This window comes from Dendrobates tinctorius, unplaced genomic scaffold (assembly GCF_039654945.1).
Source record: "Dendrobates tinctorius isolate UK_male_01 unplaced genomic scaffold, ASM3965494v1 ptg000250l, whole genome shotgun sequence".
NCBI classification, from domain to species: domain Eukaryota; kingdom Metazoa; phylum Chordata; class Amphibia; order Anura; family Dendrobatidae; genus Dendrobates; species Dendrobates tinctorius.
The window spans coordinates 63,139,984-63,164,660 of record NW_027361917.1 but is presented as its reverse complement, the minus strand read 5'-3'; the positions used below and the strand labels follow the sequence as shown (position 1 = coordinate 63,164,660).

The 24,677-nt window shown below is 45.5% G+C and overlaps 1 protein-coding gene across 2 annotated transcripts in view; it reads right to left on the bottom strand.

Annotated features, from left to right (window-relative positions):
• ACOXL (acyl-CoA oxidase like) overlaps window positions 1-24,677 on the bottom strand; it is a 756,489-nt gene that overhangs the window by 118,823 nt on the left and 612,989 nt on the right. Inside the window, exons 18-19 of one of the 2 annotated variants that reach the window (XM_073557722.1) lie at window positions 1,637-1,738; window positions 436-722 (exon numbers count right to left, since the gene is read on the bottom strand). In XM_073557722.1, coding sequence (XP_073413823.1) covers window positions 648-722; window positions 1,637-1,738 — 177 coding nt within the window. In that variant the 3' untranslated portion in view covers window positions 436-647. Of the gene's footprint in view, window positions 1-435; window positions 723-1,636; window positions 1,739-24,677 lie in introns of those variants that run through there. The other variant, XM_073557721.1, reaches the window with a different exon arrangement.

Here is a 24,677-nt window from a genome sequence, read left to right as displayed (position 1 = left end):
ATATATTTAATAAAATAGAAAATTTGTGGTATGTGTAGTGCGGAAGGAATGTTGTCCCTAATGAGGGGCAAATAGCACCAGACTCGTGGGGCTTTTGCCTTCCTCTGGATCAACATGTTAAATTATAGGTTGAACTTTATGGATTTATGTCTATCATCAAGCTTAAAACCTATAAAACTATGAAACCATTATTGATATTATTGAACTGTTTCTTAAATTTGTATATAAAGATTCCGGTTACTGAGTTTACTTTATAATATATATTGTACTGGTATTTTTAATGAAAATATACTGTATCTAGTAAAATGACTTTTTAAAATTATTTTGCATTTAAAAGCCCTTATATGACCTTACACACTGATCAGCCACAACATCAAACTAAATGACAGCAAATATATTACACTAATTATCTTGTGACAATAACACTTCTCGAGGGATGGAACACGTAATGTAGCAAGCACACATTCAGTTCTTAATGTGTTGGAAACGGAAAAAAAATGGCAAAGGTAAAGATCTGAGCAAGTATGACAATAGATACATTATCTGGATGACTGGATCTTAGCATTTCCAAAGTATTGTGGTGTGTTCCTGGTATGAAGTGGTTAGTTCTGTACATAGGCTGCCCATAACCCAACTCTCCAGTGATGTCAGAGGCAGATCCTTTTGTTCAGCGTGGCGGCTCTCTCATAGAAAACATGAACTCTCTGTCGAGCCAAGCGTTCCTGTGTATGTGGGAGTCCAAAAACATAGTTGTCAGCCAGCTGGCTAATGTGTATAGGGGCCTTTAGTGTCTGGTATCACAGGTTTTGGTCATACTTCAATGGTTCAGAATGGACATGAGCAGATCAGGAAAACTTCAAATTCACTTGTTCGAGCCGTGTTTCCCAGGAGATTTGATTTGCAGACAACTTATTCTCCACAAATTATGGTAAGTGTCCCTTATTCGGTTCTGGCATATTTTCAGACCACAGCGCATAAAAAATGTAGTATGCAAAAAAAAAATACCACTCACCTTACCAAAACACCTCTCTGGCCCTTCCGCTCCTCACCATAATCTGTCCAGTCCTCGTTGCATCATCTGATTCCTGCTGCTAGGGCTTCCTACACTGAGCAGGGAACTCCCTCTCCAAGGAGGTCGAGGAGTGTGCTGGGCACTACAGGTCACAACGTGCGCCGTGACTTTGTGTGTGCGTGCCCAGTACCAAATTTCAGCTCTCATTGGGGTGATCAGAAGATGCGACTAAGACAATACAGGTGACAACAAGTAGTGGAGGGGCCATAGATACAAGTGGTAAGGTGAGTAGATTTTTTTTTTTTTTTTTTTTTACTTTTTGATGGCCCTTTTATGTTTCAGAAATATTGCGACCTGTGGCTGTCATTTTGCTGAATCTATGTGTAAGCGAATTAAAAAAAATTTACATTTTGTTGAATGCATTTTTTTACATTCAAGTAGAATTCAAAAGCACTCAAATATATTTGCTAATCTCTTGCCCAGAGTCATTTTTCTGGTTTAAGATGAACGTGTTAGGCAGGTGGTTTTAATGTTATGGATGATCAATGTCTGTTCATGAAACATGGAGTATAATTTTGATATAAAAAAATTAGACATTGAAAACAATTTATAACCTTCTCTTACCTGGTCTCTGATCTGGTGACTGGTTGCTGGGGTCAGGTATTTATGTTCTAGATACCAGGCTCTTTCATTGTATATCAACTTTGTTCCATACAGAAGGCAAAACTGAAACAAAAGTAAGCGTGGTCAGCAAGTGGTAATTACATACATATTTTTCATTATACTAACCAGGTACGGACTGGGGCTGAATTCAGCCCTGGCATTTGCAATCACACAGGCCCATGCTGTCCCCGTCCCCAAGCACCAGTTGGGATATATTACTAATATTACCCTGGATGGAGGAAAACAAGATTTACTACAAGATCAATCTTCCTAATGATACCCGTGGTCTGCTGGGGTAAGTGACAGAGCCAGTGACTTTGTTCTCCATCACAACTGTTCACAGTATGGGTGTCTTGAGATCACCGATTCAGTTAATAATGTAGCAGACAAGGCAGCCCATGACCAGACAGGCCCTTCTGGCATTTGCCAGATGGCCAGTCCGGCCCTGATACTAACATATCATATATGCCCATATAATACTGTCATACCTTACAGCTTTTACAAAGCAGAAGAAAGGAATAAACTATGCATTGCACTCTGCGCCACTGCAAATCTTGCCCACGTTTCTGGCCATACCCACCTACCATTTTTTTCTAGCCTGGCACCACCATATTGGGACTGTCACTATACCACTGATAGGTAAAATATCTTTATATTAATTTTGGCGCAGTTGTTTTTTTATCACATTTCACAGCGGAGCTAGATAATCATGCTCAGTGGAGCTACATATTCATGCACTTTTGTTTCTTAATATATAAGATATTGGCACTTTCTATAATTCATTGTATAGATTTGCCCTTGCTTATTCATATATATTAGTCTTTCATATAGACTTTATCAATATTAAGATCTTATATTATATTGGTTCACTTTAGAAATTTTTGTGATAGATTGGGGCATTGAAACCATTGCACTGCTCACAATATTTTATTTATATTTTTATAAATTTCACTATATATTTGTTATTTTTGGTATAGTATGTATTATACACATTGCACATATATATTATATACATTAGAAATTGTTTAAATATTTATGTGAATGATTCGGCAGTCCCCATGCATATTTGCAATTGATTTTTAATGAATTGGTGTTATATAGGCACTTTTTTCTTTGTTTTGCACATTGTTTGTTTTTGCCAATTGATTGAAATAAAGGCTTTTTTTTTTTATATCGAGCCATCCCTGTTTTTCTTTTAATAAGTATCCAACACAGTGGTTTGTTTTATATTGTCAACCGAATGGTCTGCCATTCAATCAGGGAGACACATCTGTGTTACGATTAAGATTGTAATTGGTGCACAATTAGTTTTTTATTAGTTTGTAATTTATATTTGTATCTAATCTATTTCTATAACAGTAGTGCAGCTTAATATATCTTCTCAGTTGTGTCCGATTATTACTAATTTTGCAGAGGAGATGTCTGAGGGGGCAGTGGCAGTGAGGGGTATTAACCAGACCACCAGGGACTGTAGGGCATAGACCCAAATCTGTGACTGTCCGCTGTACCCGGGATAGTTGGTAATAGAGACGATGGGAGAGATTCACGACACTTCGGTCTAGTGTCCAAGCCAGTAGCACCTGGCAACAAGACAAGAGGCCTGTAAATAATTTACGTTCCAGCGCAGCTTTTGATTTACCAGGGCTGCTGTGACGTCATCGGTGCCTCATATTGCACATATGGCGTCATGCCAGCTACGACAAATCAAATTACGAGCTGGGGATGCGGGAAACTAAGAGATTTGCAAGCCTCACATCTAGCGCCGTCAGGTAATACTAGCTTGGACACTAGACCAGAGACCCGCAAATCGATCCGCTCATCTCTAGTTGGGATCTATTGATTTTTTTTTTTGTTCATTCATTCATAGTTGTAAAAGCCATAACCTTCTCATGATTACGTAAACTTGACCTCTTGCTTTTATGTGTCTGTAAGGCCATGTTCACACATTGCATAAATACTGTTGTTTTTTTTTTGTTTTCTGCAAATTTTCTACAGGAGTCCACACCAATCTACACAATCACGTTTTTTCCCAATCTAGTACATTTTTGCTGCATTTTGTCATGTTTTCCCCCTTATTTGATGTGTTTTGGTGCACATTTGAAGCAGCGTTTTTAATGTGTTCTTTTTTAATAGTTCAGAAAAGTTTTGATTCAGCACTTAAAAAAGAAATTTCAGTTTTTTTGCCCAAGTTTTTTTCAGGCTCCACATACAAGCGTATAGAAAATAATAAGCACCAAAACCACACAGATTAGCAGCGTCTTTAGATACACAGTGGGAGCAATATTCATGAAATCACATCCACTCTGCTTGGACAGTTAAACGCTGCAGAATTTCTGTACAAAAAAGCAGCAGGAAAAAAACTTTTACACTACACACAAACATGGCCTAAGTCTCCAAACAAAGTGGATATGATTTCATGAACACTCCGCTCACGGTAAGTCTAAAGATGCTGCTGTACTGTATAGTTTGATTGGTGCAATTTACTCTATAATAATATTTTCCCTCTAGAATACAGGGACATAGAGATAAATTGCTATATACAGATGTGCCTCCAATGCACCAGTACAAGCTGCCTATATAAATTTTATATAAATAAAAAAAGAAAAGAAGCCAGCGCTGCTTAAGTTTAGAACGCATAACATAAAGTGCATATGCACATAATATCTAACTGTATTCAAAATGAGATATTTGGCAAAAAAATTGATCAATTCAATTGAGCCACCCCGCCGTGCCAAGGCAATCTCATGTGGGGGGTCCTACTCTACGTTTTTAATAAACACTGTGCCATTACGGCCTCCTAGATACATTAAAAGCATTTTATGTTATGCGTTCTAACCTTAAGCAGCGCTGGCTTTTTCTTTTTTTGTATGTTGGTATGTGGCTGACCACCACTTTTGCCGTGCGCGCTGGGTTATGTTCGCCATTTTTTCTGTGTTCACTGTGATGGATCTAGGCTGCTGTGCACACACACAGCAGCCCCGCCCTGCCCCAAGCTTTATTTAATTGTGCACCTGTGTCTGAACCTGCATTGCCCTTCATCTATGTTTGCTGGTCGGGCAATGTGTGGAGGCTAAACCTGATATGTCTGCATTCAGACCTGGTTGGCCTTCATCTGCACTTGCTTTTTCTGGCTTCATGGGAGCGATCCAGAAATGCTCAGGTACGGATTGCACTTAAAGTGGTCTTGCTTTTAATGTATCTAGGAGGCCGTAATGGCACAGTGTTTATTAAAAACGTAGAGTAGGACCCCCCACATGAGATTGCCTTGGCGCGGCGGGGTGGCTCAATTGAATTGATCAATTTTTTTGCCAAATATCTCATTTTGAATACAGTTAGATATTATGTGCATATGCACTTTATGTTATGCGTTCTAACCTTAAGCAGCGCTGGCTTCTTTTCTTTTTTTGTATGTTGGTATGTGGCTGACCACCACTTTTGCCGTGCGCGCTGGGTTATGTTCGCCATTTTTTCTGTGTTCACTGTGATGGATCTAGGCTGCTGTGCACACACACAGCAGCCCCGCCCTGCCCCAAGCTTTATTTAATTGTGCACCTGTGTCTGAACCTGCATTGCCCTTCATCTATGTTTGCTGGTCGGGCAATGTGTGGAGGCTAAACCTGATATGTCTGCATTCAGACCTGGTTGGCCTTCATCTGCACTTGCTTTTTCTGGCTTCATGGGAGCGATCCAGAAATGCTCAGGTACGGATTGCACTTAAAGTGGTCTTGCTTTTAATGTATCTAGGAGGCCGTAATAGCACAGTGTTTATTAAAAACGTAGAGTAGGACCCCCCACATGAGATTGCCTAGGCGCGGCGGGGTGGCTGAATTGAATTGATCAATTTTTTTGCCAAATATCTAATTTTGAATACAGTTAGATATTATGTGCATATGCACTTTGTTATGTGTTCTAACCTTAAGCAGCGCTGGCTTCTTTTCTTTATATATATATATATATATATATATATATTCTCATATGCTTGTCAGTGCAAGCTACTGCATAAAATGATAATCCTACAAAAAGCATGGAGTACAAATCCACAATATAATAAACAAAATAGAGGTGCCTCTCACAAAATTACATTCCCATCAAAAAGTTACGGTAATTTATTTCAGTTCTTCAATATAAAAAGTGAAACTCATTACAGTATACAGAGTGAATACGAACAGAGTGATATATTTCAAGTGTTTACTTCTGTTAATGTTGATGATTATGGCTTACAGCCAATGAAAACCCAAAAGTCATTATGTCAGTAAATTAGAATACTTTATAACACCAGCATGAAAAATAATTTTAAAATCCGAAATGTTGGCCTACTGAAATGTATGTTCAGTAAATGCACTCAATACTTGGTCAGGGATCCTTTTACATCAATTACTGCATCAATGCAGCGTGGCATGAAGGCGATCAGCCAGTGGTACTGCTGTGGTGTTATGGAAGCCCAGGTTGCTTTGATTGCAACCTTCAGCTTGTCTGATTTGTTGGGTCTGGAGTCTCTCACCTTCCACTTGACAATACCCCATAGATTCTCTGGCCAATCAAGCACAGTGATACTGTTGTTTTTAAACCAGGTATTGGTAGTTTTGGCAGTGTTGAAAGGTGCCAAGTCCTGCTGAGAATGAAATTTCCATCTCCAAAAAGCTTGTTGGCAGAGGGAAGCATGAGGTGCTCTAAAATTTCCTGGTAGACGGTGATCTGACTTTGTTCAAATAAGCAGTAGTTCACAGCACCTCATTTAGACAAAGGGTTAACTTTACCCATACTGAAAGCGCACGTCATATCCAAGGAGTCCCTCTTGGCAAAAAGTCCAAAAAATGTAAAAAAGTGAGGACAGCGCTTCCCAGGATGGTGAAATTCAATCAATTTATTCTGCTACCTGTTGTGACGTTTCGATCTATACACCTCTTTATCAAGCTTTTTTACCTTGGGTGATCTGTGCTGACTTTAGTCTTGATAAAACACAGTGAACCTGCACCAGCAGATGACATGGCTCCCCAAACTATCACTAATTGTGGAAACTTCACACTAGACCTCAAGCAGCTTGGATTGTGGCCTCTCCACTCTTCCTCCAGACTCTGGGATCTTGATTTCCAAATGAAATGCAAAATTTAATTTCATCAGAAAACACCACCTTGGACCACTGAGAACAGTCCAGTTCTTTTTCTCCTTGGCCCAGGAAAGATGCTTCTGGCGTTGTCTATTGGTTATGAGTGGCTTGACACAAGGAATGTGACACTTGTAGCCCATGTCTTGGACACGACTGTGTGTGGTGGCTCTTGTTGCAATAACTCGAGCAGCAGACCACTCCTTGTGAATCTCCCCCAAATTTTTGAATGACCTTCTCTTAACAAACCTTTCAAGGCTGCCGTTATCCCGGTTGCTTGTGCGCATTTTTCTACCACACTTTTTCCTTCCACTGAACTTTCCATTTATATGCTTGGATACAGCACTGTGAACAGCCAGCTTCTTTAGCAATGACCCTTTGTGGCTTGTGGAGTGTGTCAATGACTGCCTTCTGGACATCTGCCAAGTCCGCAGTCTTCCCCATGATTGTGGAGCCTACTGAAACAGACTAAGGGACCTTTTTAAAAGCTTAGGAAGACTTTTCAGGTGTTTTTTGTTAATTATTCTAATTTACTGAGATAATGGATTTTGGATTTTCATTGGCTGCAAGCCATAATCACCAAAATTAACAGAAATAAACACATGCAATAGATCACTCTGTTTGTAATGACTCTATATAATGAGTTTCACTTTTTGTATTGAAGAACTGAAATAAATTAACTTTTTGATGATATTCTAATTTTGTGAGAAGCACCTGTAGTTTTATTAAATAAAGAAGCATAAACAACACCGTATATCACAAAATGTATATAGGCAAAGTCCAAGAAACAGACAAAGGCTCAGGTATGAAGGACATATACACATCACAAGTGTAAACAGGATTAAGGACAACAAAGCACAAAAAAATGGCAATAGTCTCATGATAGGTAAAGACAAAGTGCTTACTGCAGATAAAGTGCCCTTGCGAAATGCGCGTCAGGGCTGCACTGGACGTCACATCACACAGGCAACTTTATGGGTAAGCTGGCCTTTGTTCTGATATTGCCTTGTATGTGACTCAGCTTGTGCTTTACTTCATATTATGCATGCTCTCATATATTAGGGAGTTAGTATAAGGCAGGGTTCAGACTGCATTATGGCAGTCCGTTTAACAGACTGCGTTACACCGCGGCATTAACGCGATGTAACGCATCCCTTAACACTGCCATAAACTGTTATAATGTGGCGCATCACTAACGCATGTCCTAAGCGGCATGCGTTAGCGATGTGCCATCATTCTGTGACAGACCCTGAGACGCGGTCTGCAGCGTTCGAGGGTCCATCACTGCTAGCACAGATGAAACATCTGCGCTAGCGGGATTGCATAACGCAATCGCGTTAGGGGCATAGCGTTAACGCAGTCAGTCAACGCTATATATTGAACGGACTGCATTAACGCTATATAAACCTGGCCTTACCTGTTACTTCTATGGAAGCGTGCCTGTTACATATAACTTAGTGCTGAACTGAAGATTCTCTAGTTCCACTCCTAGGCAATTATGCTGCACTTTATCTGCAGTAAGCACTTTATGTCTTTACCAATCATGAGACTATTGACATTTTTTAGGCTTAGTTTTCTCTGATCCTGTTTATACTTTTGATGTGTATATGACCTTCATACCTGAGCCTTTTTCTGTTTCTCTGATTTTGCCTATTTACGTTTCGTGACATTTTTTATGCTTCATTATTTAATAAAACTATTTTGTTTATTATGTTGTGGACTTGTACTCCATGCTTTTTGGAGGATTAATATTATTGGGAGTGTCCATTTATATTCTCTACTGGCCTTTTGTTATGGCATAGGTACTGTTTTGATATTTAGATAGTATGTTTCAGTGGATTTTCATTTCTACTGCCTACAACGATGCAGGTAGTGGGTTTGAATCCCCTTGTGACCAAATCACAAGAAAAGGAGAATATTGTATATTTAATTAGATGTGTGTGCAAAGCAAAGAGGTGCCGGCCCTGCCCCTGAGGAGGAACTACGAAGTGATGAAGACAGCCTCGACAGAAGACATCAGACAGAATGAGCAGAAAGATTCCGGCACTGCTCTGTCAAATCGGGTTGATATATATGATTCATATTTATGGTGGATATATATCAGTATATATTGGTCCTATAGTTGTGGTTACAGAGTTATGATGGTTTAGACTGCTCATTAAAATTCATAATTACGATTTTTCATGTACGCTAACTGATTGCTAAAATGGGTCCATTCCTCAAATCTGGACAGTCCTGCTGGATCTGAGATAGTTGGGACCTATGATACTATGTTCTTATTTCTAAACTTTGTAAACCAGTAGATTTAACACATGAAAGCCTCATGCAGGCTCCAGATTGATTTTAACTAACTATCAACCTACAGCTGCAGCCTAAAGAAGTTCATTGAGGTGCATGCAATCCTGTGCACAAGTCCTCGCTCACACAAATGTATGAATTCTCAGGTGAATCACATCCACAAATTATGAACATGACTGTGTCTGTGTGCATCTCCACGTGCTCGTCTGCATAGAGGACAGATGCAGAGTTATGAGCCATTGAAAACTAGCAGTCTGTTTCAAAAAGCAGACGAGACTGATGCAGTGCTTATGTTTTATTCACACGGACATGAGATTCACGTGTATTAGTGCACTGAATAACAACGGTCTGTGTTCAGGACATTGACCACAATATGGTTTTTTACCTGACGCTAATTCAAAGGAATCTATAAAAATACATATACTGTATAATAAAAACATAAGGGATTGGTATTGCTCCAGTGGTTACATGGCTATGCATTTACAGAATCGTCATATACAAATGTTTTGGGCACTCACAAAAACGCATTGGTAAAAAGAGCAAACAATTCCAAATCTAAAAAAAAAGAATAAATCTTTATTAAATGCAAAATGCGCAAAAGAAAAACAGACATTAATCTACTTAATAAAGATTTATTCATTTATATACTGTTTGCTTGAAATTTTAGTTTTCTTTTGCCTATAAATATATAATGCTGCCCAATAGTGTCTTGTGTCATATTGATACCCAAATGTTGGCATATTGCTAGCAAATATCAGTGATTTACCCACTGTAGAGAGCCGTCCCCTCTTGAGTGTATTTCTGTTCACTAGAAGCTGTACAGTATTAACATTCCCCTTGTGTTTCAAAGCTGGGCGCAAACAATAGAAATACTTCATAGTCTTTTATCTGTAAAATGTGCAATGTTACATCATCACACTGTGCAGGATCAGAGTGGCTGAATCACTTCCCCTTGTTTGTTCCCAGCCTGGCAACAACTAGAAAAGTATCATATGTCACAAAGAAATGGCATCTGACAGGAACGCACTTGGATTTGTGTGAGTATTTGGGAGAAGGGTTAAGTCCTAGCCGATCTTTAGATATGACTGCTCCTATCCACTGCTGACTAATACATATATACTGCACATAATCCTAGCAGCCATATTTATTATTTTAAATCATTGGGATAACCTATTTAAGAATACAATCAAACTGAGTAAAAGCTTGCGGCAACATTTGATCTGTAGCTATGACTAAGGTAGACACCCGAAACGCGTGGGATCTGCTGGAGACCACAGCACATACGTGTTTTTAATCATGAATTAAAAATGACTGAACTTTATCCACTAGGTGCTGGAATTTTATCTAGTTTTTGGATTTACTACCATTGATACTTGGTCCGGGAGCTTCTGTGCAGCAGCCTACAGGATTATAACCCCAGACCGGCCAACACACAAGCTGCTAGTCTGGAGAGATGTATCCATCTTTTTCCTTTGTTTCTATAAACTGAGTATTTCTATAGCGCACAAGGGCAGGAATTTATGGTAACATACAAGTACCATATGCTGCAAATTACACATCTAGATTTAAAATCCTAGAAATCTCTGATACAAGTAATTTAAATGGTTAAAGGATTTAGTAAGTATTTTTTTTTAAATAGAGGGCCCATTCTTAGAAATCTTAGCCTTGTGGGGTACCACTTTCGGAATCCACTAATAAGATTTTTAAAGAGACTGTAGACAGCATGAATCACTGAGCTCAGCGATTGGCTGCAGAGGTGATAGGAACTGTCGATGTGACATCACTGCTGCAGCTGAAAAACAGAGACCACAGCAGCGGCGATGAGACAGCGCATGAACGAGGGAGAGTTGGTCTTTATTTTACATTAAAGGAAACATTTGGAGTCTATTTTTTTTTAAAGTGGGAAACCCCTTCAAGGTTAAATGAACACTCTGTGCTTCTAGTGAATGTTTTACCTTCCCTTCATAAAACATATAAAACAAGAGTGACACAAATCCTACATACAGGAATAAAACCACTGACAGATTCAATCGATTTTGATAAGATTTTATGTAATAACTAGATGGAGGCCCGATGCTATCGCATTGGTACGGCGGTAATGTCACGATGGGGGCAAGCTTTGCAGCGTTGAAAATTTCTTCCCCCCATGTGCTCACCAACCTATCCACTCTCTTTCCCCATGTGCTGACTTCTCCCGTCTGTACTCTCTTCTTTGACCTGTCTACCCCATGTGCTATCCCCCCTTGTCTGCTGTCTCTCCTTCCTGTGCTGTGTTCTCCCTTCTTGTGCTGTCCCGTTTGAGCTGTCTCTTCCCTGTGGTGCGTACAGCATATACAGTGTGTGTGCGTGGTGCGTATGGTGTATACAGTGTGTGTATATATGTGGGTGGTGCGACTATGTTCCGCTGGTGGTACTGCGCAAGAGGCTGGTACCACCAGCAGTTTCCACATTGAGACAATCACTTGGGTGTCCCAATATGGCAGTCGGTGAACTTCCGCTGCTTGGAATTCTGGAATCTGGACACATCTGGACGGAACAGGATGTGAAGACATTCCAAAGGTTAATGAACCTGAGTATTTAAAGCTTCATGCCAGCGTTTCTTTTTTATTTCATCCCTGGAGAGGTGCTTAAAATCCGATACTCACCTTCCATCTTTGTGAACTGTCGGCTGCTCCAGTGTTTCATGAAGAGAGAGGGAGGACAGCAATCAATGGAAGTCTAAGACAGCCTCGTACTGTCTCTCATAGATTTTCATTCAGTGCTTGTTGTGATGAGCGTCAGCTTACGCTGAGCCGTTTTCCTTTTTAATGTGGACCCTCTGGGCCGTGGCACCCACCCACCTAGGGCGAGCTGACCTAGTGAGGAGCCACCGCCTATACAGGGAGTGTCAGGGGCAAGACCAAGGGGGTGAGCCACCACGGTAGCTGGACCAGACGGCCGGCTCAAGGAAACATTATTGAGTGTGTAATAGTGAGGGAACACTACGTAGAGAGTGGACCCTCTGGGTCACGGATCCGGAGCCCCTGGGCCGAGCACGCCAGGTGAAGACCGACCCCTATACAGGGATCGTTAGGGGCAGGACCACAGAGGACGGAGGCGCGACAGCCGGAACCAAGAGGGACGGCTCCACGGACAAAAGGACTGGGAAGGTGACGGAGCGAATAACGAGCAAGGACCAGTGGCACAGGGGAGGAACACTACGGGAGAAAGACAAGTGGAAGACCTAGGCGGACTGGAGACAGAGGAAGGCACAGCAAATGGAAGGAAGACAGCGCCCAGGCAGGCTGGGTGGAAAGGGAGACACGAGACTGAGGACGACAGGGAAAAACAGGCAGACAGAGGTTAAACTACAGGAAACTGTAGAGGCCAGAGGGTGCAGAGAAACTACACAATCATCAGGCGTCCTCCTGACAGCGAGGACGCCTGAAATACAGCACACCCCCGGAAGTGCGTCCCCTGGACCCGCCCCTCAGCGCCGCCCACCGCTGGAGAGAGGGTGTGGGAGGTGGCATGCGCGAACCAGGGGGCGGGAGCCAGGAGCCGCCGTGAGGCCGAGAGGACGACGGGCGCGTGACCGGACGGGAGCGCGCAGGTGAGGGAACGCTGCGGCGCGCGCCGCAGCAGCAGGGGCATCGGCGGGCATACCCGCCGATGTCACAGTACCCCTCCCCTTACGTCCTCCCTTACTGAGATTGGCCAAAAACTTTTTCAGAATGCGAGGGGCGTTGATATTCTCCCGAGGCTCCCAGGACCTCTCCTCGGGACCAAAACCCACCCAATCGATAAGAAAAAGGGTCTTACCCCGGACTCTTTTCATAGCCAAGACGTCCTTGACCTCTAAGACGTTGTCCGAGATCGCAGGTGAGGGAGGGACGATGGAAACTGGTTGGAACCGATTCAGGACTACGGGTTTCAAGAGCGAGACATGGAAAGCGTTGGGCACCCGGAGCGAAGCAGGCAACCTCAGTTTGTAAGCCACTGCATTAATACGTCCAATCACTTCAAATGGTCCAATGTACCGAGGACTCAGCTTGTAAGAGGGAACTCTCAGACGGATATGTCGAGTTGAAAGCCAGACCTTGTCACCAGGATGGTATGGGGGCACGTCCTTCCGTCTCTTGTCCGCATGTTTCTTGATTCGGTCGTTGGCACTTTTGAGCGCGTCCCTGGTCTCTCTCCAAATCTGCGAGAATTCTTTAGCAAGAGAATCGGCTGCGGGTACTCCTGTAGAGGTGGAGAAAGGCAACGGAATACCTGGGTTCTGACCGGTTACCACAAAAAAAGGTGACTTAGTGGTAGATTCACTGGGATGATTATTGTGCGAGAATTCAGCCCAAGGTAAGAGCGCAACCCAGTCGTCCTGATGAGCGTTGGTGAAGTGACGTAGAAAGGTGGTTAACCCCTGATTAATTCGCTCCACTTGCCCGTTGGTCTGAGGATGATATGCGGAGGAGAAGTCAAGAGATGTACCCATAAGCCGGCAGAGTGCCCTCCAGAAGCGGGAGGTGAACTGGACCCCCCGATCCGACAGAATCCACTGAGGAAGACCATGCAGCCTGAAGACCTGGTGGATGAAGATCTCAGCCAACTTCGGGGCGGATGGTAGTCCCGGTAAGGGAATAAAATGGGCCATTTTGGAAAAACGATCTGCCACGACTAAGATGGTGGTACATCCGGCTGAGCGGGGTAAGTCAGTCACGAAATCCATGGCGATCTGCTGCCAGGGGGCCTCAGGAACTGGCAACGGGTGAAGAAGACCGGCGGGCAAAGTCCTAGCCACCTTATTCTGGGCACAGATTGTGCAAGAGGCCACGTAGTCCATCACATCCTGGCGAAGCGTGGGCCACCAGTAATACCGGGACAGCAGTAAGAGAGTCTTCTTTGTCCCAACGTGTCCAGCAATTTTGGAGGAATGTCCCCAACCCAACACCTCTATACGTCTGCTTGAAGGGACGAAGGTCTTACCGGGCGGAGGGATAGCAAAATTCACAGGAGCCACGGTGATCATCTTAGTCGGCTCGATAATATAGGATGGGACTTCATCCCTCTCTGAAGACTGCAACGACCTGGAAAGGGCATCGGCCTTGACGTTCCTATTACCGGGTCGGAAGCGAAGTTGGAAGTCAAAGCGGGAGAAATACAGGGCCCACCGGGCTTGCCGGGCATTGAGCCTTTGGGCAGACTGCAGATAAGCCAGGTTCTTGTGGTCCGTGAGGATGGTAAAGGGATGTACAGCCCCCTCGAGTAAATACCGCCATTCGGCCAAGGCCATCTTAATGGCCAGTAATTCTCGATCTCCAATGGAGTAGTTGCACTCCGCCGGTGAAAAGACTTTAGAAAAAAAACCGCAAGGAACCAGCCGTCCGGACGAAGCCTGCTGGGACAGGACCGCCCCCGCTCCAGTGGAGGAGGCATCCACTTCCAGGACAAAGGGTCTGCTGGTCACAGGCCGATGCAAAATGGGTGCTGACGAAAAGGAACGTTTCAGAGTTTGGAAGGCGTTTTCCGCTTCAGGGGACCAGGTATTGGGCTTCGTTCCCTTGCGGGTCAGGTCCGTGATGGGTTTGGTAACCGTAGAAAAGTGAGGCACAAACTGACGGTAATAATTTGCGAACCCAAGAAACCGCTGGATGGCCTTAATCCCCACTGGACGGGGCCACTTGAGTACCGCACCGAGTTTTTCGGGATCCATCCTTAGACCGGAGTCGGTGACGACATATCCCAAGAAGGGTAGAGACGACTGTTCAAAAAGGCATTTCTCGATCTTGGCGTAGAGTTGGTTCTCTCGAAGGCAGTGCAAGACCAAGCGTACACTTTTGCGATGAGAGGGCAGATCGGGGGAGAAAACGAGAATGTCGTCCAGATAGATGACAACACAGGAATAAAGTAGATCCCGGAATACTTCATTGATAAATTCTTGGAACACAGCGGGGGCATTGCAAAGGCCGAATGGCATGACTAGGTATTCATAATGCCCGTCACGGGTATTGAAGGCCGTCTTCCACTCGTCCCCAGCACGGATCCGGACCAAATTGTAAGCTCCCCGCAGGTCTAACTTCGTGAAGATCCGGGCTCCTCTCAGTCGGTCAAAAAGCTCCGGAATCAACGGAAGGGGGTAACGATTTTTGATGGTGATTTTGTTCAGGCCCCGGTAATCTATGCAAGGCCGCAGTGATCCATCTTTCTTCCGGACGAAGAAAAAACCCGCGCCCGCGGGAGAGGAGGACTTTCGGATAAACCCCTTGGACAGATTTTCGTGGATATATTCCGTCATGGCAGAGGTCTCGGCTGGAGAGAGAGGGTATGTTCTACCTCTGGGAGGGACCGCTCCAGGAATCAGGTCGATGGGGCAGTCATAAGGCCGGTGCGGAGGCAGGGAATCCGCCTCTTTCTTGCAGAAAACATCAGCATAAGCGTGGTATGGCACAGGAAGACCAGGGAGGTCTGCAGACTTAAACTGAGGATGGGAACGAACCAGGGTACGCAAACAGTTTACATGGCAGGCGTGCCCCCAGCGCAGGATCTCTCCGGAGCGCCAGTCGACAACTGGCTCATGCCGCCTAAGCCAAGGTAGTCCCAAGAGAATGGCGTGGGATAATTGAGGCAGGACATAAAAGGCAATCTTCTCAGAATGAAGTGCGCCAATTTGCAGGTTTACTTCAGTGGTTACCGTGGTGATGAGCCCAGGAAGAGGTTTGCCATCAACGGAGGTGATTGCTCGAGGGTTACTTAGGACGACCACGGGAATCTGGAGTCTGTCAACCTCCTCCTGGTGGATGAAGTTGCCTGCCGCGCCCGAGTCCACATACGCCTCCACAGAGCTACGCCCCCGACCTGAAATAAGTAGAGCTGAAACAGTAAGTGGAAGAGAGGGGGTAGAATCACCTAGGGGGCCCTCTCCTACCTGGGCTAGGCGGATGCGTTTCCCGGTCTCTCAGGGCAAGTGCGTATGAAGTGATTGGCCCCTCCACAATAGAGACAGAGTCCCTTGGTCATCCTCTCCTTCCGCCGTAGTTCAGACAGCTTGATGCGATCTACTTGCATAGGCTCAGGGGTAGGGTTACTAGGGGGAGCAACGGAGCGCGGAATGGGAGCTTGGTATAATCTAAAGGGCCTCTTCTCCCTGGCTGACTCTCTAGCGCGTTCTTGAAAACGCAGGTCAATACGGGTAGCCAGGGAGATGAGATCTTCCAGGGTGGTGGGAAGGTCACGCCCGGCCAACTCGTCTTTGATTTTACTAGAAAGGCCTCTCCAAAACGCACCAACCAGGGCTTCATTATTCCACCCCAGCTCTGAGGACAAGGTCCGGAAACGGATGGCGTATTGCCCTACCGTGAGGGACCCCTGGCTGAGGTTAAAAAGGGCCTCTGTAGAGGAAGCATGACGTCCAGGTTCATCAAAAACCTTACGGAATGTCTCCAAAAAACACTGAATGTTGGTCACCACCGGGTCATCCCTCTCCCATAAGGGGTTCACCCAAGCCAACGCCTCCCCCTCTAGATGGGAGATTATAAAGGCCACCTTAACACGATCCGTGGGGTACTGTTGGGGTAACAGATCGAAGTGCAATCTGCACTGATTTAAAAATCCCCTACACAATTTTGGGTCCCCACAGTACCTGGGCGGTTTACCGAGACGGGGAGGGGGACAAGAGACGGCGTCCCGGGCTTGGGAGGAAGCGGCCGCAGAGGACTGCAAAGAAAGCAGCCGATCATCCACGGACGCCATATACCCCAAAATGTGAGACTGAGCATCGCGCTGTTGTGCGAGCTCCTGCTGGAGACTGACTAAGAGGGGTGCGTGCGCTGGGTCTGCGGTTTGGAGAGCGGATAGCCGGGAGTCCATGGACTTCATGAACGACATGATACGGGTCTGATTCTCTCTAAGGAAAAGCAGTTCCTTTTGAGTGGCAGCCGCGGCACCGGCGGGGTCCATGGCCTGATGATACTGTAATAGTGAGGGAACACTACGTAGAGAGTGGACCCTCTGGGTCACGGATCCGGAGCCCCTGGGCCGAGCACGCCAGGTGAAGACCGACCCCTATACAGGGATCGTTAGGGGCAGGACCACAGAGGACGGAGGCGCGACAGCCGGAACCAAGAGGGACGGCTCCACGGACAAAAGGACTGGGAAGGTGACGGAGCGAATAACGAGCAAGGACCAGTGGCACAGGGGAGGAACACTACGGGAGAAAGACAAGTGGAAGACCTAGGCGGACTGGAGACAGAGGAAGGCACAGCAAATGGAAGGAAGACAGCGCCCAGGCAGGCTGGGTGGAAAGGGAGACACGAGACTGAGGACGACAGGGAAAAACAGGCAGAGAGAGGTTAAACTACAGGAAACTGTAGAGGCCAGAGGGTGCAGAGAAACTACACAATCATCAGGCGTCCTCCTGACAGCGAGGACGCCTGAAATACAGCACACCCCCGGAAGTGCGTCCCCTGGACCCGCCCCTCAGCGCCGCCCACCGCTGGAGAGAGGGCGTGGGAGGTGGCGTGCGCGAACCAGGGGGCGGGAGCCAGGAGCCGCCGTGAGGCCGAGAGGACGACGGGCGCGTGACCGGACGGGAGCGCGCAGGTGAGGGAACGCTGCGGCGCGCGCCGCAGCAGCAGGGGCATCGGCGGGCATACCCGCCGATGTCACAGAGTGTCTGGCAACAGGACGGACAGGATACCAAACATAAAGCGAAGTCACAAACTTTCTTCAGCAAACGTGGTTTCACACTTTATTCAGGTGCAAAGCATAAACAGGGAATCAGGTGCAGGGCACTAACAGTGAAACACGGCAAGGTGCGTGCAAGGGCACGCCAAATGTTCCAGACATAATACGTGCAGAAAACATACCAGGGTCCAGGGCAGGGTACGTGTTAGGGATCACACCAGAGTTCCTAGGAGGGATGCGTGCTAGGACACGCCAGAGTCCAAGACAGGATGCATGCTTAGGAGACACGCCAGGGTCCAAGGCAGGATGCGATGGCATTGGACTCCAGACTACTGGCAACGACCGACAGAATCCAGGCATCAGGCTGCGGACATCAGCTCCAGACATCAGGCCACAGTCATCTGGTTCTGGACCTCTGGCAGCAGTCGGCAGGTTTCGGGAATCCGGCAGGCAAACCAGGATACGAGGCAGGGTGCGTGCTGGGTGACACGCCAGGGACAGGTACAAGGATGGAGGCCTGCGCGTGTAGAGGGGCACGCCAGGGACAAGTACAAGGACAGTCCTGCGCGTGCAGAGAGGCACGTCAGGGTCAAGCGAGGCAGAGTCCTGCGCATGCAGAGAGGCACACCAGGGTCAGGTGAGGCAGAATCCTGCGCGCGCAGAGAGGCACGTCAGGGTCAGGCGAGGCAGAGTCCTGCGCGTGCAGAGAGGCACGCCAGGGTCAGGCGAGGCAGAGTCCTGCGCGTGCAGATAGGCACACCAGGATCAGGCGAGGCAGAGTCCCGTGCGTGCAGATAGGCACGCCAGGATCAGGCGAGGCAGAGTCCTGCGCGTGCAGAGAGGCACGCCAGAGTCAGGGTTCAAGGACAGGATTAGGACCTGTGCGTGTAAGAGGGCACGACAGGGTACATGGCAAGACCTGCGCGTACTTGTAGAGAAGCACAGGGAAGTATGCCAAGGGCAGGCGAGGGTCTGCGCGTGCTTTAGAGAGCACAGTGCGAAAACAGCGTGAGGTGCAAGGGAGCACAGCGAGCACGGCTGGGGCACTGGCTAGCTGATTGGGCTGCGGCACTGACAGACGGGCAAGACTCCAGCGAACCCGGCTGAGGCATGGCAGGCGACACAGCTGTCACTGACCGACGAGCACGGCTGAGGCACAAGCAGGTGGGCACGGCTAGGGCGGGCACGGCTGAGGCCCAAACAGGAGGCTAGGAAGGCCAGGCGCATGCAAAGGGCACACGAAGCAACAAGGCAAAGCAAGGGCACGAAACTAGGCAGAGCTTAGGCAGAGTACGGAACCAGGAACGGAAGCATAGGCAGAAACACGGAATCAGGTCAGAGCATGAACAGGGCTAGCAGCGGTGCGTAGGCCGAAGCCCAGAGCCGGGCCAAGGTAAAGCCTTGGGACTAGCCAGGGAACATGCTAGAGCGCACCATAGAACAGAGAGCAGGAGTAACAGGCAGAGACAGAGAACAGAGGAGAAAACACAAGGCAGAGCATAGCGAAGGCAAGACATGGCAGAAACAGGCAAGGCAGAGAATAACAGAAGGACTACAAGTCCAAGCAGGACAAGGACGAACATGGCACAACAGATAAATATAAGACAAGGCACGGGACAAGAGACGAAGTACGAGCATGCAGCATGTGCAGAGATGCACGATAGAGCAAAGTGCAAGGGCGCAGAATAGAGGGAGCGACCCCACAGACCAAGCAGCCATGCACTGAAGCAACACAATACTCAGGCCCTGAGCATAGGAAGAGGCGGTCTGATATAGGGCATAGCACCTCCACTTCCAGGTCAGGACCAGGGGAGAACTTCCAGTTCACATCCTTCAGGATCACAGGGAGCAGTCACATGATCAGGATTCCAGACATGCAGGGATGATTGCAGAACCAGTACTGAAACCTAGGCAGGTCACATGATCAGAGTTCCAGACATGCAGAGATGATAGCAGAACCAGTGCTGAAACCTAGGCAGGTCACATGATCAGAGTTCGAGACATGCAGAGATGAATGCAGAACCAGCCTCTGCTGGAACATAGGAAGGACACATGATCAGTGGTTCTAGACATGACGAGACGATCACAGAAGGCAGAGCAGAAACGCAGGCATCCCGCAGCTCAACAGTCATGAGGTGAGTGTGCACACTGCTCTACGGAACATGCAGGATAGCAGACATGAGATGCGCGTGCACACCGCTCCAGGGGTCATGAGGCAAAACAGACATGGCGGACATGACACTTGTGATGTAGCTTCTAAGTTGTGGCCTCACAAGATGGCGCCCTGGGACCAGTCCGATGCCGAAAAACGGTGAAGATGTCGGAGGGTGAGTATATGACAGGGGGCAGTGGACTTACACACCACTCTAGTGGTGAAAAAAAAACCACTGAAGTGATGCTTTAAGAAAGAAAAAAATAGGTTTTGTCTTTTTTAGGAGAATGTCTATTATTTAGCAACTATTGGTGTGCAGAATTATTATACAGCTAAAACAACTAAAAACAGAAATTTTCCCATCTCCATTGTTTATTTTAATTTGATAGCGGCTTTTTTTTTTAGCGCTGGGGTGGTCCCTGCCCCCACCCTTCACTTTTTTCGGTGCCGCTTCAGTCCTGCGGAGCCATCTTGTGATGGCAGGTTCTGGCTGGCCAAAAGTCAAAAGCTACATCACAATCTCTCAAGGTAAGTCTATAAGAGCAGAATGAGGCTCTCATAGACTTGCATGGAGTTGTGATCTCTGGCTTGCTCCATGAAACACTGGAGCAGCCGGCAGGTCACAAACTGCTGGAGACCGAAGGGAGCGGTGCTGATAAAAGGTGAAGACGGCGGCAGGTGAGGGCAAGGTAAGTAGATTTGAAGCACTACTAAACATGTAAAATATAAAAAAAAAAACACTTGAGTGGAGTATTTTCTCTGATATCCGCTCACACTGGCGTATATGCTCTCATGCGAGGGAATTGGCCCGATTATGACTAATGACACTAGGCTCAAGCTCTGCCAGAGTATGAGCCGACTGTCATCTGAGAGTGATCTGATTCTTTTGCATGAGACAATCACAGCGTAGGTGCGGAGGAGACAGAGAATGTAATTTCTCCATCGTCTCTGTGCACATGCATCGAATTGCACTTGGATGACGTCAGAGTGTAGTCAGATGTTTTACGCGCACTCATACACTTGTATGGGTGTGCGTGATCCGATCCCTGGATGCAACCGCAGCATGCCGAATCTGATCATGTTGTATTCTTTGGCATCACCTCCCTCATTACACAAATACATATCACCTGATCTGCTTCATCCAATAAGCATTCACATTTACACAGCTTGGAGTTGGAAAATCTGCATAAAATCATAAGGTCAAAATATTCACTTGCCTAATAATACCCAGTGAAAAACGGTTAAAAAAGACAACCACCAACTAATCCAAATACTATACTATGTAAACTAAACCTGCCACTACAATATCTTAGACCATATAAAGCTGAAATACAGCATGTGCAGTCTATATACCGCCCTGTCAAGCATACATTTATGCTGGGGGTAGGTAATGTGTTATGTTTTGTGGGCTACAATGATACAGAAGCCAGTTAATATATGTAAGTCCATGTAAAATGTAGGGCTTTTATATAGCGGTTATCGGGTATGGGCTATCTTCACAGCATGATGCATCCCAATTCACTGTCAAATCCAATTGGCATAATGTATTAAAAAGTAACTTTTAATGTATATACATAAAAACCCCTTCATGACCCAGCCTATTTTGACCTTAATTACATGGCCATTTTTTGCAATTTTTTGCAATTCTGACGAGTGTCCCTTTATAAGGTAATAACTCTAGAATGCTTCAACGCATCCTAGAGATTCTGAGTGTTTTTTCGTGACATATTGGGCTTCATGGTAGTGGTAAATTTAGGATGATAATTTTTGCTCTATTTGTGAAAAAATCAGAAATTTGGCGAAAATTTTGAAAAATTTTGCAATTTTCAAATTTTGAATTTTTATTCCGTTAAACCAGAGAATTATGTGACACAAAATACTTACTAAATAACATTTCCCACATGTCTACTTTACATCAGCACAATTTTGGAAACAAAATTTTTTTTTGTTAGGAAGTTATAAGGGTTAAAAGTTGACCAGCGATTTCTCATTTTTACAACAAAATTTACAAAACCATTTTTTTAGGGACCACATCACATTTGAAGTCACTTTGAGGGGTCTATATGGCAGAAAATACCCAAAAGTGACACCATTCTAAAAACTGCACCCCTCAAGGTGCTCAAAACTACATTCAAGAAGATAATTAACCCTTCAGGTGCTTCACAGGAACTAAAGCAACGTGGAAAGAAAAAATGGATATTTTAATTTTTCCAACAAAAATTTTCTTTTATCATCAATTTTTTCATTTTCACATGGGCAACAGGATAAAATGGATCCTAAAATTTGTTGGGCAACTTCTCCTGAGTACTCCAATACCTCATATGTGGTCATAAACCACTGTTTGAGCGCACGGTAGGGCTCGGAAGGGATGGAGCACCATTTGACTTTTTGAATGGAAAATATGCTGGAATATTTAGCGGTTGCCATGTCGCGTTTGGAGAGTCCCTGTGTGCCTAAACATTGGAGCTCCCCCACAAGTGACCCCATTTTAGAAACTAGACCCCCCCAGGAACTTATCTAGATGCATAGTGATCACTTTGAACCCCCAGGTGCTTCACAAATTGATCTGTAAAACAAAAAAAAGTACTTTCTTTTTCACAAAAAATTTCTTTTAGCCTCAGTTTTTTTCATTTTCACATGGGCAACAGGATAAAATGGATGCTAAAATTTGTGGGGCAATTTCTCCTGAGTACACCGATACCTCATATGTGATCATAAACCACTGTTTGGGCGCACGGCAGGGTCCGGAAGGGAAGGAGCGCCATTTGACTTTTTGAATGGAAAATTAGCTCCAATCTTTATCGGACACCATGTCGCATTTGGAGACCCCTGTGTGCCTAAACAGTGAAAACCCCCACAAGTGACACCATTTTGGAAACTAGACCCCTTAAGGAACTTATCTAGATGTGTAGTGAGCACTTTGAACCTCCAAGTGCTTCACAAAAGTTTATAACGCAGAGCAGTGAAAATAAAAAAAATAATTTTTTTTCCTCAAAAATGATTTTTTAGCATGCTATTTTTTTTCACAAGGCTAACATGAGAAATTGGACCACAAAAGTTGTTGTCCAGTTTTCCCTGAGTACGCTGGTACCCCATATGTGGGGAGAAACCACTGTTTGGGCACACAGCAGGGCTCAGAAGGGAAGGAGCGCCATTTGACTTTTTGAAAGGAAAATTAGCTCCAACTGTTAGCAGACACCATGTCATGTTTGGAGAGCCCCTGTGTGCCTAAACTTTTGATCTTCCCCACAAATTACCCCATTTTGGAAACTAGACCCCCTAAGGAACTTATCTAGATGCATAGTGAGCACTTTGAACCCCCAGGTGCTTCACAGAAGTTTAGAAAGCAGAGACGTGAAATTAAAAAATATTTTTTTTCCTCAAAAAATTATTTTTTAGTCCGCAATTTTTTATTTTCACAAGGGTAACAGGATAAATTGGACACCTAAAGTTGTTGTCCAGTTTGTCCTGAGTACGCTGGTACCCCATATGTGGGGGGGGACCACTGTTTGGGCACACGTCGGGGCTCGGAAGGGAAGTAGTGACACTTTGAAATGCTGACTTTGATGGAATAGTCTGCGGGCATCATGTTACATTTGCACAGCCCCTGATGTACCTAAACTGTGGAAACCCCCCACAAGTGACTCCATTTTGGAATCTAGACCCCCTAAGGAACTTACCTAGATGTGTGGTGAGCACCCTGAACCCCCAAGTGCTTCACAGAAGTTTATAAAGCAGAGCCATGAAAATAAAAAATCATTTTTTTCCTAAAAAAAAGAATGATTATTAGCCCGCAATTTTTTTTCCACAAGGGGGTAACAGGATAAATTGGACCCCAAAAGTTGTTGTCCAGTTTGTCCTGAGTACGCTGGTACCCCATATGTGGGGGAGGACGACTGTTTGGGTACACGTAGGGGCTTGGAAGGGAAGTAGTGAGGTTTTGAAATGCCGACTTGATGGAATGGTCTGCGAGCGTCATATTGCCTTTGCAGAGCCCTGATGTGACTAAACTAGACCCCCCCAAGGAACTTATCTAGATGTGTGGTGAGCACCTTGAACCCCCAAGTGCTTCACAGAAGTTTATAACGCAAAGCTGTGAAAATAAATAATCATTTTTTTCTTCAAAAAATGATTTTTTAGCTCGCAATTTTTTATTTTCACAACGGTAAGAGGAGAAATTGGACCCCAAAAGTTGTTGTCCAATTTGTCCTGAGTACGCTGGTACCACATATGTGAGGGAGAACCATTGTTTGGGCACACGTCAGGGCTCGGAATGGAAGAAGTGACATTTTGAAATGCAGACTTTGATGGAATGGTCTGCGATCGTCGTTACGTTTGCAGAGCCCCTGATGTGTCTAAACAGTAGAAAACCCCCAACAAGTGACCCCATTTTGGAAACTAGACCTTCCAGGGAACTTATCTAGATGCCTGGCGACCACTTTGAACCCCCAAAGTGCTTCATAAAAGTTTATAGCGCAGAGACGTGAAAATAAAAAAATCATTTTTTTCTGCAAAAATAATTTTTTAGTCCCCAATTTTTTATTTTCCCAAGGGTAACAGGAGAAATTAGACCCCCAAAGTTGTTGTGCAATTTGTTCTGAGTACGCTGATGCCCCACATGTTGGGGTAAACCACTGTTTGGGCACACGTCGGGGCTTGGAAGGGAGGGAGCACCGTTTGACTTTTTGAACGCAATATTGGCTGGAATCAATGGTGGCACCATGTCGCGTTTGGAGACCCCCTGATGTGCCTAAACAGTGGAAACCCCTCAATTCTAACCCCAACAC